At 41.7% G+C, this 17716-nt stretch overlaps 1 protein-coding gene across 1 annotated transcript in view; it reads right to left on the reverse strand.

Annotated features, from left to right (window-relative positions):
- The window catches only part of tmprss3a (transmembrane serine protease 3a), a 49623-nt gene that overhangs the window by 26954 nt on the left and 4953 nt on the right, over positions 1-17716 (reverse strand). Inside the window, exons 4-8 of the mRNA XM_085764172.1 lie at positions 17416-17529; positions 16992-17108; positions 13985-14108; positions 11163-11282; positions 10920-10966 (exon numbers count right to left, since the gene is read on the reverse strand). Coding sequence (XP_085620298.1) covers positions 10920-10966; positions 11163-11282; positions 13985-14108; positions 16992-17108; positions 17416-17529 — 522 coding nt within the window. The remainder of the gene's footprint in view (positions 1-10919; positions 10967-11162; positions 11283-13984; positions 14109-16991; positions 17109-17415; positions 17530-17716) is intronic.

Consider the following 17716-nt stretch of genomic DNA (forward strand, 5'->3'; position numbering starts at 1 on the left):
AAAAACATCTTAACGAGCGGCCAGGCTGCACCTGACCTGTTCTATTTATAGACTCTGATAACGAGCTGGCCCCTACAGCTGGACCAATTGCACACAGAGCAGAGCAGAGCAGAGAGATTTGAGCTTGGAGCAGCTTCCGAAAACAGCCCATAAAAAGAGAACCGTACCTCTTATCAGAATGTGGCCATGACTACTGGGGCAAGGAGACCTTCCTGAGCGAGCCAATGTGAATTAAATGTTTGTAGGGCAAAAACTTTTCTTGCCGTCGCAGGGTAGAAAAGGGGGGCATTTCTGTTTTTCTAAAAAAAACAGCTCCTACTTTTATATTGAAGTCAATGAGCCACTGGAGCGGGTCTAGCTGCACAATTAGGCTCATTAAGACAATTCTGTAAGTCTGTCTGCTGTTTTGAGCACATCAAATGAGACACGACAAGTGTGGCTACAAACCGGTGAGGAAATCATGTGTCTAGAGTTTAATTTGTGGCTGTACTGGCAATTTATCCAGAAAAAATCCTGAATGTTTTTTCGATCCCTCTCACTCTAACGATGATGTCACTCACTCTAAGCCCTGCTCGTTAAGCGCAATACACAACCATTATAAAGTTGGATTTTGTCGAAAATTTGAATGATTTTAAAACGGCCACATATCAGAAACTGTTGAAGATATTAATAAGCTGAGTAATATGTGAATAGATTAAAAGTTTGTCTACAATTTAAAAGTCAAATGGAGTCTGTGGGAGAAAGTATGCTGACGTTTTACAGGTTCAAAGAAGTAAGAAGATTTTAAAAGTCTGAAGATTTTTTCAATGCATTTCTATGGGAAAAAAAATTGCAGAAAAAGTTAAATAATTTAAAAAGTATAAATAGTTAAAAAGAGAAAAGTAATGCCGATAAAGTCCAAAAAAAGCTGCACGTTTTGATATATGAATTGTTGAAATAGCACAAAGTATGAAGGACTAGTTTAAGTCCAAAAAAGGGAAGAAGAACTCAGAACTAGAAAAAGATAGCATTTCCTGCAGAAAATGCGTGTGAATGCTGAAAGCAGCTGAACGCTGTTGCTGAAGCAATGCTGAATGAGCTGAAGAAATTGTTGAATCAATGCTAAATTAGTTGACAAAACTGCTAAAGCAATGTTGAAAAGACTAATGCTAGAGTAGAGTAGAGAGTAGATGAATACTTTATTCATCCCTAGGAGGGAAAAAGCTGAAACATATAACTTGTAGTGTGAGATGAATGCCTTTTTAAAGGTAAAAAGCAGTAGAAATGCTAAAGGGAGAAGAAAACATTGAAATTCTGCATGTTTAAATGTAATGGTTAAATAGTTGAAATCTGCAGCTAACCTGACAGGAAGGACAACTGATGAACCAGCACTAACATAGCTGAAGCAATGGCTGAGAATATATTTAAAAATAGAAGATGTGAGACTTTGTATGAAATGGCTGGAAATTACTTGAATTGTCAAAGAAGAGTTTGAAAAATTCCTGAATTAGGAAAAAAGTTCATGCCTACTGAAATACATTGTAAACTGACAGCAGAAGAACATTGTTGAAGAATATAGATCGAGCATTAGCTGAGGAGTAGAACATGTAAACAGCTGGTTTAATGGTGTGAAATGGTTGAGAAGAGCCTCAGTAGTTTAGGATACGTGTAAAACAATGTGTTCAACATGACCAAAATGGGGAAATGTGTATTTTCAGTTTAAATAGCTAAAGAACAAAATTAACAGCAACGAGTCCATTAACTACAACAGGAAGATAGAGAGGTACATACAAAACAGTCAGACAACTGTAGGAAAAGTGTGTGTGTGTGTGTGTGTGTGTGTGTGTGTGTGTGTGTGTGTGTGTGTGTGTGATATGTGTGTATGGTCAGTGTGTGTGTGTGTGTGTGTTGGATATGTCTGTATGGTCAGTGTGTGTCCATTTGTGTGTGTGTGTGTGTGTTGGATATGTGTGTATGGTCAGTGTGTGTCCATGTGTGTGTGTGTGTGTGTGTGTGTGTGTTGGATATGTGTGTATGGTCAGTGTGTGTCCATGTGTGTGTGTGTGTGTGTGTGTGTGTGTGTGTGTATGGTCAGTGTGTGTCCATTTGTGTGTGTGTGTTGGATATGTGTGTATGGTCAGTGTGTGTCCATTTGTGTGTGTGTGTGTGTGTTGGATATGTGTGTATGGTCAGTGTGTGTCCATTTGTGTGTGTGTGTGTGTGTGTGTGTGTGTTGGACATGTGTGTATGGTCAGTGTGTGTCCATTTGTGTGTGTGTATGGTCAGTGTGTGTCCATTTGTGTGTGTGTGTGTTGGATATGTGTGTATGGTCAGTGTGTGTCCATGTGTGTGTGTGTGTGTTGGATATGTGTGTATGGTCAGTGTGTGTCCATTTGTGTGTGTGTGTTGGATATGTGTGTATGGTCAGTGTCTGTCCATGTGTGTGTGTGTGTGTGTGTGTGTGTTGGATATGTGTGTATGGTCATTGTGTGTCCATGTGTGTGTGTGTGTGTGTGTGTGTTGGATATGTGTGTATGGTCAGTGTGTGTCCATGTGTGTGTGTGTGTGTGTGTGTGTGTGTGTTGGATATGTGTGTATGGTCAGTGTGTGTCCATTTGTGTGTGTGTGTTGGATATGTGTGTATGGTCAGTGTGTGTCCATTTGTGTGTGTGTGTGTTGGATATGTGTGTATGGTCAGTGTGTGTCCATTTGTGTGTGTGTGTTGGATATGTGTGTATGGTCAGTGTGTGTCCATGTGTGTGTGTGTGTGTGTTGGATATGTGTGTATGGTCAGTGTGTGTCCATGTGTGTGTGTGTTGGATATGTGTGTATGGTCAGTGTGTGTCCATGTGTGTGTGTGTGTGTGTTGGATATGTGTGTATGGTCAGTGTGTGTCCATGTGTGAGTGTGTGTGTGTGTTGGATATGTGTGTATGGTCAGTGTGTGTCCATTTGTGTGTGTGACCGACAGACAGTCAAATAGAGAGAATGTGTGTGCGTTGCCATGGTGAGGTTGCCATGGTGAGGTTGCCATGGTGAGGTTGCCATGTTGAGGTTGCCATGTTGAGGTTACCATGTAACTGTTGGCTGGTGGCTTTAAGGCATGGTGGCAGCTTTAACCATAGGCTTTAACTGCTCTGTGACACCCTCAAACAGATCTAATGTACGACAAATCTGTACTTAGTACGAGCAAAAGGTATACATTTTCCGAACCATAAGACCTTGCTGAACGCGTCCATGTCACTTTGGTATTTCTAGAGTAAAAATTGTTGATTGTGTCGCAGGTTGGAAACTTTGGGACGTTTAGAAAATCAGCTCCTACTTTTGAATGGGAGTCAATGAGAGGAGAGAGGGAACTGGCTGCACTCGGAGGCTCCCAGTTTAAATTGTGTAAGTCTCTCTGGTTTTTTGAGCACATGAAGAGATCAAGGATGAGCTTGTCTACAAACGTGGCCGAAATTATGTGTGTAGAGTGTAATCTGTGGCCGTACTGACAGGATAGAGAGAAAAATGTGAGAGGATTTTTAGACCCTCTGTCACTCTGCCAACTGCCAACGTCCGAACATTCCGTCCCATTGACTTTCATGTTAAATCTGAATTTTGTCAGAAATTTTAATGATTTTAAAACTATACATATATCTGAAACTGTTGAAGATATCAATAAGCTGAGATATAGCTGAATAGTTGAAAGGTTTGTGAACAGTTTAAAAGTTGAATGAAGTCTGTAGCTGAAAGTATGCTGAAGCTATTAGAGGCTGAATGAAGCAGAAGATTTGAAGAGTTTGAAGACTGTTTCAATTCATTTCCTATGAGAGAAAAATTGCAGAAAAGGTTAAATATTTTAAAAAGTATAAATAGTATGAAAGAGAAAAGTCATAGCATAAATGTCCTGAAAAAGCTGCACGTTTTGCTATATGAATTGTTGAAATAGCACAAAGTATGAAGAAGTAGTTAAACGCAGAAAAAGGGAAGAAGACTCAGAATAATAACTAGAAAAAGATAGCATTTCCTGCAGAAAATGCGTGTGAATGCTGAAAGCAGCTGAACGCTGTTGCTGAAGCAATGCTGAATGAGCTGAAGAAATTGTTGAATCAATGCTAAATTAGTTGACGAAACTGCTAAAGCAATGTTGAAAAGACTAATGCTAGAGTAGAGTAGAGAGTAGAGGAATACTTTATTCATCCCTAGGAGGGAAAAAGCTGAAACATATAACTTGTAGTGTGAGATGAATGCCTTTTTAAAGGTAAAAAGCAGTAGAAATGCTAAAGGGAGAAGAAAACATTGAAATTCTGCATGTTTAAATGTAATGGTTAAATAGTTGAAATCTGCAGCTAACCTGACAGGAAGGACAACTGATGAACCAGCACTAACATAGCCGAAGCAATGGCTGAGAATATATTTAAAAGTAGAAGATGTGAGACTTTGTATGAAATGGCTGGAAATTACTTGAATTGTCAAAGAAGAGTTTGAAAAATTCCTGAATTAGGAAAAAAGTTCATGCCTACTGAAATACATTGTAAACTGACAGCAGAAGAACATTGTTGAAGAATATAGATCATTAGCATTAGCTGAGGAGTAGAACATGTAAACAGCGGGTTTAATGGTGTGAAATGGTTGAGAAGAGCCTCAGTAGTTTAGGATACGTGTAAAACAATGTGTTCAACATGACCAAAATGGGGAAATGTGTATTTTCAGTTTAAATAGCTAAAGAACAAAATTAACAGCAACAAGTCCATTAACTACAACAGGAAGATAGAGAGGTACACAAAACAGTCAGACAACTGTAGGAAAAGTGTGTGTGTGTGTGTGTGTGTGTGTGTGAGTGAGGAAGATATACATAAAGTTCTGACCTGACAACTGTATGAAATGTGTGTGTGTTGGACGTGTGTGTCTGTTTGTGTATGGTTAGTGTGTGTCCATTTGTGTGTGTGTTTGTTGTGTGTGCATGTGTGTCTGTTTGTGTGTAATTGTGTAAATTGTGTATGTGTTTGGTAAGTGGTTGTATGTTTGTTGGGTGTGTGTGTGTGTGTGTGTGTGTGTGTGTGTTTGTGTGTGTGTGGTACTTAGTGTGTGTCCATTTGTGTGTGTGTGTGTGTTGGATGTGTGTGTATGGTGAGTGTGTGTCCATTTGTGTGTGTGTGTCCATTTGTGTGTGTGCGTGTGTGTGTATGGTGTGTGTGTGTGTGTGTGTGTGTGTGTGTGTGTGTGTAGTAGTTAGTGTGTGTCCATTTGTGTGTGTGTGTTGGATGTGTATGCATGGTGAGTGTGTGTCCATTTGTGTGTGTGTTGGATGTGTGTGTATGGTGAGTGTGTGTCCATTTGTGTGTGTGTCCATTTGTGTGTGTGTGTGTGTGTGTGTGTGTGTTGGATGTGTGTGTGTGTGTGTGTGTGGTAGTTAGTGTGTGTCCATTTGTGTGTGTGTGTGTGTGTGTATGACCGACAGTCAGACAGAGAGAATGTGTGTGCGTTGCCATGGTGACGTTGCCATGGTGAGGTTACCATGGTGAGGTTGCCATGTTGAGGTTACCATGTAACTGTTGGCTGGTGGCTTTAAGGCATGGTGGCAGCTTTAACCATAGGCTTTAACTGCTCTGTGACACCCTCAAACAGATCTAATGTACGACAAATCTGTACTTAGTACGAGCAAAAGGTTTACATTTTCCGAACCATAAGACCTTGCTGAACGCGTCCGTGTCACTTTGGTGTTTCTAGAGTAAAAATTGTTGATTGTGTCGCAGGTTGGAAACTTTGGGACTTTTAGAAAATCAGCGCCTACTTTTGAATGGGAGTCAATGAGAGGAGAGAGGGAACTGGCTGCACTCGGAGGCTCCCAGTTTAAATTGTGTTCGTCTCTCTGGTTTTTTGAGCACATGAAGAGATCAAGGATGAGCTTGTCTACAAACGTGGCCGAAATTATGTGTGTAGAGCAGGCATCACCAAATGGCGGACCTCGGTCCGGACCCGGACCGAGTGATGGTTCGATCCGGACCCGAGACCAATCTCTAATAATAACATTTTTTTCCGACGGGACAGCGGGCTCAGCTATAGGTCAATACGGCAGCTTCACTCAATTGAGCCAATCAGATCGTTTGTTTACCCGGTGCGGCCAGTGCGTCTGAGAGGGAAAGAGAAAGGAGACGGAGTGATGACAGCCTTGCTCCAAAATAAAAAAAAGTTGATGCTGAAGTCAAAGGCGAGCCGCTGGGCGTTTGTGGCCGCCGCCGCCGCCTTGGTTAAGCGTGTGTGCGTGTGTGTGGGCCGTTCAGAAGGGTCTCTTGCGCTCACAAGCCCATTACTTTAATGTGCGCTCACAACGCCGTAGCGGTGCGACGTGCTTGTTTCCTGCTTCTCCGCCGGTGTTGTGTTGACCCCCGGTTCTCCCTCGGTCTGTAAACTTCTTCACGCGGAGCTCTGCCCCGTTTGGAAGGAGCAGGAAGCTCGTATGCGGGAAGACGTCGCTTCAGAGGTGTAGAATGTGTGTTAGAGAAACACCTATTTCAGGACTACTGACTTGTATCACCAGAACAGAACAGACATATCCTGTGATTTTCAGCCTTCCTCCATATTTAATGGAGGGGGACAATACAATGACAGTGCAGCTATCAAGATGCTTTTGACACCTTGGCCTCAAAAAAAGAAAGGAAGAAAGAAAAAAGCACCAAACAAACAAACAAACAAACAAACAAACAAACAAACAAACAAACAAACAAACAAACAAACAAACAAACAAACAAACAAACAAACAAACAGGGAAACCCCCTTATTTATTCGGTCTTGTTCTCTTTAATTGAAATACAGGCCTTAAATTAATTTGCCTGGGAGCTACTTTTATTCATGGTAAAAAAAATTTTTTTAAAAAAAAGCTAGTTGTTTACTATAAAAGTGCACTATGTTAAATGTTTCCTGTGTTGAAAATTGACAATAGATATGAAAATGCACTTCGTTGGGGTAGGCTATAGCTTATATATAAGACACCATTTGGACTTTATAAGGTTTGGACCTTTCACTTGGATGAAAGTTTAGTAACTGGACCTCAATGAATTTTAATTGAATACCCCTGGTGTAGAGTGTAATCTGTGGCCGTACTGACAGGATAGAGAGAAAAATGTGAGAGGATTTTTAGACCCTCTGTCACTCTGCCAACTGCCAACGTCCGAACATTCCGTCCCATTGACTTTCATGTTAAATCTGAATTTTGTCAGAAATTTTAATGATTTTAAAACTATACATATATCTGAAACTGTTGAAGATATCAATAAGCTGAGATATAGCTGAATAGTTGAAAGGTTTGTGAACAGTTTAAAAGTTGAATGAAGTCTGTAGCTGAAAGAATGCTGAAGCTATTAGAGGCTGAATGAAGCAGAAGATTTGAAGAGTTTGAAGACTGTTTCAATGTATTTCCTATGAGAGAAAAATTGCACAAAAAGTTAAATATTTTAAAAAGTATAAATAGTATGAAAGAGAAAAATAATAGCATAAATGTCCTGAATAAGCTGCACGTTTTGATATATGAATTGTTGAAATAGCACAAAGTATGAAGAAGTAGTTAAACACAGAAAAAGGGAAGAAGACTCAGAATAATAATAACTAGAAAAAGCATTTCCAAGAATGGAAATGGTGTGACTGCTGATAGCAACTGAACGCTGTTGCAGAATTAGCAAATAGTGCAAGCAGTGATCACCATACAAATGTTTGACCAAGGTCGGAATCGAACCCACAACCTCATGGTCACTAGACTTCCACTCTGCCTCTAGGCCACAGTGCACACACAGTTGAAGAGACTGTTGTCTGTTAATGATCTGCACACTGTCAACATAAAGAAAGCTTGAGAGTCAAGCTTGAATGACTTAGAATGAAAATTTCTGTGAATTTCAGGCTGAGAGCAGCAGTTTCAACATGAAGCAAGTTATCAGAAGTCAACAGAGGACGACTGGGAAAATAATTCACTATAATTGTTGTTGAGGCAAGATTTGAACCAGCAACCTTCAGGTCTCCAGACCAGCAAGCTAACCACTAGGCTACAGACAGAGACAGTATGTGTGGGGCAAAGAAAACCTTTAATAAGAGGATCACTGGCTTCTGCTTTTAAAAAAAAAGTAAGGAAAGTTACTACAGAGAGCACACACATAAGCATGTTGTCATTGATTGTAATGTGATGATGTGCTGCAAACTGTGGCACTAGGAATTAATGCGTCTCTTAACGACCACCTGTAACCAATTGAGGGTGGGGGAGGGGAGCAGAATTCAACATAACATAACAAGAGTGCTCAACCTGGATTTGAACCAATGACCTTGGGGTTGGCAAGCAGCCACCCTAACCACTACACTAGAGTAGAGTTGTGGAGAAGTGAGGTTGAGACTTTAATGAATGTGAGATCTTTCAATGATGCTTAAAATAAAAAGAAATGAGTATAAATTAGCCACACCAAGTAAGAAGAGGACTTTTTTGTGACCTATGACTATTTTTTGGTGAATTAAAATGAATTAAAAAGCACTTAACAGCAAATTACAAAGTTGAGCTCCTTCTCCTGCTGCTGTGAAAAAAATGCATTGGGCTGAATGGGAGCAGAGAGCTCCCTGGCTGCATTTAAAAAATATTTTAAATTATTATCTAAGTCTCTTTGCATTTTTGACCAGAATTTTAGCCAGAAGACAAGTGTGGCTACAAAACTGGAGAAAATAATTTGTCTAGAGTTTAATTTGTGGCCGTGCTGACAGTTTAGCCAGAAAAACTCTAGAATGTTTTTTTGCCTCTCCCCACTCTGGCACCACTCTAGCTCTGCTCGTTAGACGCAACACACACACATTATAAAGCTGAAAAAAATCAGAAAAAGTTAAATATTTGAAAAAGTATAAATAGTTAAAAAGAGAAAAGTAATGCCGATAAAGTTCAAAAAAAGCTGCACGTTTTGATATATGAATTGTTGAAATAGCACAAAGTATGAAGGACTAGAAGAAGACCGTAAAAAGGCGGAAGAAAATGGCCGAACAGAAGAACAACAGTGTGACTGATAAAGTAGCATTTCCTGATGGAAATGCGTGTGAATGCTGAAAGCAGCTCAACGCTGTTGCAGAATTAGCAAATAGTGCAAGCCGTGATCACCATTCAAATGGTTGACCAAGGTAGGTATCAAACCCACAACCTCATGGTCAGCAGACTTTCACTCTGCCTCTAGGCCACAGTGTACACACAGTTGCAGAGACTGTTGTCTGTTGATGAACTGCACTCTGTCTCACTCTGAAGTTAACGAGCCCAAAGCTGTAGTTCCAGTGCAAATCAATCTTAGTGCAGTGGTATAAACAAGAAACATGTTAACACAAACCAAGATTGAAAGAGGTTTTATCACGAGAAAACGGACTTTGTTATCTCGAGATAACGAAATAATAAGTCGTTATCACGAGAAAACGGTAAAAAAAAAAATGTATACGGACCTGGCCGTTCTCGGCTTCCGTATTCATATCTATGCTTCTTACTAACATGATCAGGTTGCCACTTGACTTGCCAGTACAGTCAAATATCACAAAGAGTGCATCTGTGATCTTGAGCTCTATATCTTGAATAACCAGTGTGAAAATGAAACATCTAACATTGTGGTTTCTGACTACAAAACTAGATGAAACTCTACATGAAAAGTTGTATTCTGTATCCTGTGTGGGGGTGTGTCATCATGAAACCGATTAACGGCTGTCATCTGGAGTATGTAACGTTTAGGATGTAGTTCAGACCAGAGTCTGTATCAACCTTAACATCTGTCGCAGTTCAACATGCAAACACAGACACACACAAGCCACATTAACACACCCAGTATTAATGTTATCTACTCAACCTCCCAGAGACAAGTGATGTTTGTTTCACACACACAATTTTTTTTCCCCATTTGTGACAGTGTAGCCGATGATCGTATCTGGCCTTCTGCGTTGTGTTTTCTCACGGCCTGCCCTAGGTGGGGTTCGAACCCTTGTGTCGGTCCTGACGATGCTAACCTCTTCGCCAAGAGGTTGACAATTGCTTGGCAAGTTGGTTAGCACGTCCTTTATGGGTGAGTGAGTGCACATCCGTTACAACAGCAATCCCTGAGATTTAGGTTAAAAAAAAAATCCTCTAGAAAAATACACCACTTGATTCTAGGAGGTTGTTAAAGGAAAATGTTCTTTTATCTTTCAGGCCTTCCATAGGTTCCATAGCAGTTAGGAAATCAAATTCAACTCTTTTTTTTTGCTTTTAAGTTTTAAGTATGTTTTCACATAAACAGCTGAAGATATTCTGATCTCAACCCACACTAAAATAACCTTCCTAAGATGGCGCACGCTCTGCTGCGACAGCACTGACCTCATTGTGCAGTCTGTGAAAACAAATTTCCCCATGGGGACAAATAAACTTAAACTAAACTAAACTAACTCTTGTCAGCTTTCTGCTACCATTTAAGGTGTTAGGGTCGGTTTTGACCCGAGTCTTAAATCAGCAGTAAAACACACTAAAAACAATTATTTATCATCACATTTATTTCTCATCTCTTGGTTACGTTGTTAGGCTTCCTTATCCATGAAAAGGTTGGTTTTGCACTTATGATTTCAGTTTTAACTCTCATTATTGTTCTTATCGTTATAACCGGGTCAAAATTGACCCTAACACCACAAATGTCATAATTTAACCAGAGCATTTTAGAATTTTGTGAAAAAAAAAATTGTTTTATCTTGTTTAAATAGAGGTTCCTGACAAAGTCAAAAAGCCTTGATGCTATAAACAAATTTATGTTGTACTTCTATGCATTTAAAACCTGAAAACGGGTCACTGGAGCCCCGGACACAAGAGAAGGGATAACACAGATGCATGCCATGCAAAACAAACATGACACATAGGAAACTTCCCCACTGCAGGTTAAATCCTCATAGAAAACAGTGAGTGTAACAGATGAGTCAGTGTGCAGCAGGTTTCCTCACCCAGGCACTTCAGAGTGGTCACCTTCCCTGAGCTGCACTCAGTCTTACTGTCATGACACAATGACAAACCACAGGGATGGAGTTAAACAGCCCCACTCTTACACCAAGACCACATACTGGAGGCTACTAAAGGGAAACTAAGCTAACATATTTGCTTTATGCTAAAAACTGTACTAACATGATTATGACAGTGACATGGTCATTTCAGTTCTTTGGTTGCGGTGTGTGTGTGATGTAGCCTACCTGAAGGTGGTGGTGTTCTGCAGCGTTACGACCTGAGGCTGGGTCAGGACCATGGACATGAGGTTGTGCTGGAGGTCCTGCTCAACGGAAGTCAAAGAGATGAAGAATGACTCCACATACCTGACAGACACAGGAAGAACGCACAACTCAAACTTTAAATCCATGACCATGTCTTTAAAATCCTGAGCCACTCTGGAGGTTAAAGGGATAGTTCACCCAAAATTGAAATTTATCAATTATTATTATCATTATCTACTCACCCTCATGTGGACTAAGGGCTGGGAGAAGTTTCAGAGTCCTCCGTGGCTTCTCTGAGTTACAGGGGGTCTCGGCGTAGCAGTGCATGTCAATATAACGGTTGCAAATGGATACCAACTGTCTTCGTAACAAAAAGACACACCAAAAAACATCCAAATACCTCCATACTGCTCGTATGTAGTCCGTCTTGTATTGAAGCCCCGAAATGCGAAATTGTCCCGAAAAAAATTAAATAAGTCTATATTTCAAGCTTGTTTTGTAGCGGAAGCTTCTCGAAGCTCCTCTTCCCGGTTCGTCGAATTTGGACGAACTGGGAAGAGGACAGACCCTGGTTCTGTCAGGACCACTATGTCAAAATAATATTTATTTACTTGCACAGTTTAATTTGGCGGTATGGTACTGTTCTGGGACCCCCTGCTCTTCCACGCGCTTGCGTGGAAAGCCTGAGGCAGGAAGAGCACCTCCCTGCCCTTCACGAGCCATCATGAACGGCATAAGCAGGGAGCGCAGCAGCAAAGAAAACCCAGACAGAGCAGAGCAACCAACATGTACAATGACAGGAGGAGCTGGGGTGGAGGTGGGTTGCAAAAAAGCCGGCAGAGGAAGCAGCAGCAGCAAGGGAGGTGACGTCGGACTAGAGCAGTTTAAACAGCGCGCCCTGAATGCAATTCTCCAATAGGAAGCAGCCGCGGGGAGTCAGCTGAGCCATCAGCTGATCTGCACAGGTGATGACAGTTATGCTGTGCTGATTAAGAGCTTGACGTCATGGCCTGCCAGAACTAACGCTACGCTTAATTTCGTCCAAATTTGACGAACCGGGAAGAGGAGCTTCCGCTACAAACAAGCTTGAAATATAGACTTATTTAATTTTTTCCGGGACAATTTCGCATTTCAGGGCTTCAATACAAGACGGACATTACATACGAGCAGCATGGAGGTATTTGGATGTTTTTTGGTGTGTCTTTTTGTTATAAAGATAGTTGGTATCCATTTGCAACCGTTATATGGACATGCACTGCTATGCCGAGACCCCCTGTAGCTCAGAGAAGCCACGGAGGACTCTGAAACTTCTCCCAGCCCTTAGTCCACATGAGGGTGAGTAGATAACGATAAATTTCAATTTTGGGTGAACTATCCCTTTAATAAGGTCACTCTGCAGATCATTTGAGCCTCTCTTACCACAGGTGAGTTGAGGAAGTGTATGTCAGGTTCCAGCTGTACTGTATGGTGATGTGATCAGTGGTCTAACCAGAGGAGGTCTGGTGAAAACACTCCTCAAATAGTTCATCTAATTAATGTCATTTATTATTCACTCTCATGATGCAATTGGACTTGAGACAGTTTCAACAAAAACTGTGTTCAAAATCAGGCTGATGATTCCTCTGAGATTATGGATTTAGAGATCTGCCTGTGTTTGGTGTAAAACTGGATGTCTTGTAACGTTTTGCTCCTTAATACTGACAAAACCAAGATGCTGGTCATTGGCAAGACTCATCACAGACACAAATTTGATCATTTAACAGTAGGCTAATGCTTGACAACTGTGTGATCTCTCATAATCTGGCCTGGCATATATTGGGATTCAGAGGCTTCAAATGGCTCATAATGCTGCTGCTAGAGTCATGACAAACTCCAGAGATTTTCATTATATTACATCTATTTCAGCTTTCCTTCATTGGCTTCCTGCTCATATCAGATCAAACTTTTTGTTACATCCAATGTTCTGAATGGACTTGTTCTTTCTTTTCTGTCTGATCTGATTAAACTTCATACTGAATCTCATGCTCTTTCATCACAGAATCTAGGACTATTGTCTAAGACTTAAAAAGGCACCAGCTGCTGCAGAGCATTTTCCTACCAGGCTCCTTTTATCTGGACCAGCCTCCCTGCTGACACCAGGACAGCTGACTCCATTCAGGCCTTCAAATTCAATCCTCAAACAGATTTTTATGGTGAAGCCTTTGATTAGCTCAGGCTTGTACCTGTTCCCATCCAACCTCCAGCAAGAGCCTCAGTGTCAATATAATAGATGCATCACAGATAGTTTAGGCCAAGTTGTACTGACGACAAGATTATTAGACATTCTAATTACTGCATCACCCTTTCTAGTTATTTTCTCTCTCAAGCACATGAGCAGCCAGACTGTCTCTTTTTCTCTTCATTTTACTCATCCTGTCAGTCCTCCAGTCCTCCTAGAGGTAGAGTCCACCCTCTGCTGTCTGATCCTGACCCTGCCTATCGCCTACTGCCAAACTCTAACATCAGTTTTCTTGGTCTTACTGTGTGTGTGCTGCACCTCTCTGCCTCTGTTGCCATGTGAGCTCGCTGTGGATCTGTTGTGTTTCTGTCAATACTATTATGAAGAGAAAATCTAGACCGTCTCTATTTTTTATCTTGTGAATTGGCACTATATAAGTAAAAATGACTCTATCACAACCCTCTGCACAAGTAACACCCAAAATGAGAATCAGGGTGTGGGCTCAAATCACAACATCATAACATACAGATACAACTAAAAAGGAAAGACAGAACAGAAATAAAGACATCTGAGTTGCAGTCAAGACCTTGAATATCCCAGCTGCTTGCAGGCAGAGACCCCCAGCCAGTTGTTCCAGTCCTCGGAGCAGACTGTCCTCCACACCCCTCCTTTCTGGACCTGAAGCACTGAGCTCCTCCCACTCAGACGCACTGACAGACAGGGGGAGAGAGAGAGAGAGAGAGAGAGAGAGAGAGAGATTTGGTCTGGCACAAAAACCTCCAGTAACCTGATGTCCTCAGACCAGGGGTCCCCAAACTTTTCCAAGTCACCTGGATAACATTAGTTTCTGGCCAGGAACAACCTTTGCAAACCCACCAATAATACTATGATATATGTAAAGAAACGCCAGCCTTTTAAATGTATTTTCTTGCATGAATGCAATGATTATTAGCTACATTAGATTAGATGTGTTTTCCATTGATAGGCTCTGTCTTAAAAACAGTGAGTTTTCTCCTTGGCTCATCCCACTTTAGCAGTTGTTTCATGGGAATCTATCTTCTTTGACTTTCCTCCTACACCTGGCCCCAACCTAACCACGACCTTAGCCTCCCCTCTCTCCATGGTTTTTGCTGTTTTCTTGTCTGTAACAACATCTATGTGCCGTCTATCCGTCCTGTGTAAAGGATCCTCCATGTCTCTCACCCTGAGATTTCTCCTGTTTCTTCCTGAGTGTTTCTCCTCAGTGGATGTGAGGGTCTAAGGACAGAGGATGTTGTTGTGATGCCATGTAAAGACCTTTGAGACAAACTGTTTGTAAAAATGGGCTATTCATTCATAGTCACGTCGAAGGGACCGCCGCCATATTTGTGTCCGATTTGACAGGTCTCCACAGCATGCAAACCGCAGGATGGAAATGACAGTTTCTTGACAAAATGACAGGGTTTCATACATCCTGTCTGGGTTTATATCTCTATAACAACAGACTAACTCTATATTATCACACTTATTACACAGTTTATGAATTAATTAATTAATTTGAGACGTAATGTTGATCAAAGTCCGAAGTCCGGTCACTTCTCCACTGTTTGCTCCTCACCCTCCTCTCGGTCGACTCGTGTGTAGTTGTTTTCAATGGGCTTTTGATAATCAATCAGTAGATTGATGAATTATCATGTAAATGTTACGATGTGCGCATTTATGTAGTCCTGTCTGTCATAAGAGATGACGATTACGGGACACGTTTGTGTCACGGACTCGCGGTGGCACAGACACAGCTGGTCACAGCTGTGACACTGCGCTGGCCCGTCCGCTCTGATCGCAGGTTTGATTTCCAGCAGCGGTGAGGGAGGCAGAGAGCCTCCACTCTCCCTCTAACAAGCTACAAGTCATGTTTCTAACATCACAATTAGTCTGAAGCCGGTAAAAATTAAACACAAGGTAAAAATCCTTGCTAGTGCTTCTGCCCTGCTCCGCTGATCAGAGCGGCGTCCCTAGCAACGGCCCGTTTTACTTAGCAACGGTCTGTTATACAGAAATAAAAGACTGAATGCAGAATCAGTGAGTAATTAATAAGAAAGTAATCAAAATGCAGAATTCAATATATCCATGTTATTAAAAAAAAAAGTGAATCCCCTCTTTTTGTGAGACTCACAGCCAGCCCATGCGGCCACTGATAGACTGCCTGCAGTCAACTATTTATTCCGCCTATAACTTTACGTCTTTTGGGATGGAATAAAACTGCAGTCCGGGGTTTTTTTGGCGACTGCTATCACAGTCAACAGCACAATATAATCCTGGCATCTTTCAAATAACGTCAATTTTCGGTCTCTTGCTGATTTCCTCCTACTACTCCACTTGTTCTGGTAACGTGACGCTGTGATCTGTGCCCAGATTGCCTTGATTCGGACACAAATATGGCGGCGCAGAAACACAGTGACGTCATGTGAATCTAATGAATACAGATAAAATTGCCTCGCCTTGCCTCGCCTCTCTCTTGCCTGAACCTAACTCAGTCTTCAGTTCTGGCCTTGATCCTAACCTTAAAGGACAATTCCAGGCGAATTCAACTCACGGGTGTATTTTCATATCATTTTAGGTCTAAAAGAATGAATCTGAAGATTTTCAGTTTAATCGCTCCTGTTTTGCGGTAGCTGCGTCTGTCCGCGCATCGCCACGGCAGCAATGAATGGGAGTGGATGTAAGTTCCGCTGTTTAGGCTGTTTCCAGCCCTCAAAGCCGCAATTTTTTTCCACAGACAGCATCAGGTGGCTACTCAAACATGCACCGAGAAGTTTATTTACTTCAAGCAAGCCGACATGTTTGTAAAAGTCGATCTAATTCAAAGTCTCCCGGAGTCTCGCGTGAGCCCGAAGTTGCAGTGCTGGTGTATTCAGGCGCAGTAGGAGCTACCGCTTGTGTCATAAACACAGGAATATCAACTCTTTACCTGCTTGAAGTGTACATTTTTTTCCACAGACAGCGTCAGATGGCTACTCAAAGATGCGCCGATAAGTTTTTTTTACTTGAAGCAAGTAAAGAGTTGATATTCCTGTGTTTATGACACAAACGGTAGCTTTTCCCACTGCATGTGAACACACCGAGCACGGCAACTGGGTCTCGCGCGAGACTCCGGGAGACTTTGAATTAGATCTAGTTTTACAAACATGTCGGCTTGCTTGAAGTAAATAAACTTCTCGGTGCATGTTTGAGTAGCCATCTGATGCTGTCTGTGGAAAAAAATTGCGGCTTTGAGGGCTGGAAACAGCCTAAACAGCGGAGCTTACATCCACTCCCATTCATTGCTGCCGTGGCGATGCAGGGACAGACGCAGCTACCGCAAAACAGGAGCAATTAAACTGAAAATCTTCAGATTCATTCTTTTAGACCTAAAATGATATGAAAATACACCCCTGAGTTGAATTCGCCTGGAATTGTCCTTTAATTAAGCCTTAATGGCAGAACCTTCATCTTCATGAGGAGCTAAGGTTTGTCTCTTCTTTGTTTGTCTGTGTTTGGAGGCAAGGGACACACTGTGGGAGAATATGTGGTGACATATACTGGCACGCGCATGTGTATGTGTGTGTGTGTCTCACCACAGCCAAGCTCATCCTCCCCATTCTCACAGTGGACCTGTCCATCACACTGAGCCGAGGAGACGATGCACTGAGATGACGAACCACACCGAAACTTCCCCACACAGCTCAGACCCACTGTAGACACACACCAGCATGATCAAAGATAAGCTGTCTGTCTGTCTGTCTGTCCGTCTGTCCGTCCATCCGTCCATCCATCCATCCATCCATCTTTACCAGAACCTTCCAGAACCTCTAGATGTCTCCTTGCAACACAGCACACTGTGATTCATAGAACTACAGGTATATCCAGTACCTACTGGTTTATATTACATTTGCAGAACTAGAAACACCATAATAACATTGTCCATTGTGGGAAAGCCCATGCTCTAGAGTCATAATATCAATGTCTAATAGACACAAATTATAAGACTGAGTTCCTCACCTCCAAGGCCGATACCAAGAGCAAGAGTCACCACCACAACGATGCCTGAAGCAATGAGCAGCTCGATGCGATGAGCCAACAGTCTGTTCTTCCAGCTCTTCTCCAGGTCTTCGTCTGTCCACACAAATAAGTAATTCAAGTAGCTAATTGGATGTATTGACTTCAGACAGGGTCAATACAGTGAAACTATAAAATAAAATCTATACTATCTCATGATTGAGATAGTTATGAGTCAGTACACCTTGAACCTGTGGTTAACCTCACTAGTTTGTCCCTACCTACTGAGGAGAACATTTTCAAT

Source organism: Trachurus japonicus, chromosome 21 (genome assembly GCF_045865225.1).
Source record: "Trachurus japonicus isolate A0001 chromosome 21, Traja_1.0".
NCBI lineage: Eukaryota > Metazoa > Chordata > Actinopteri > Carangiformes > Carangidae > Trachurus > Trachurus japonicus.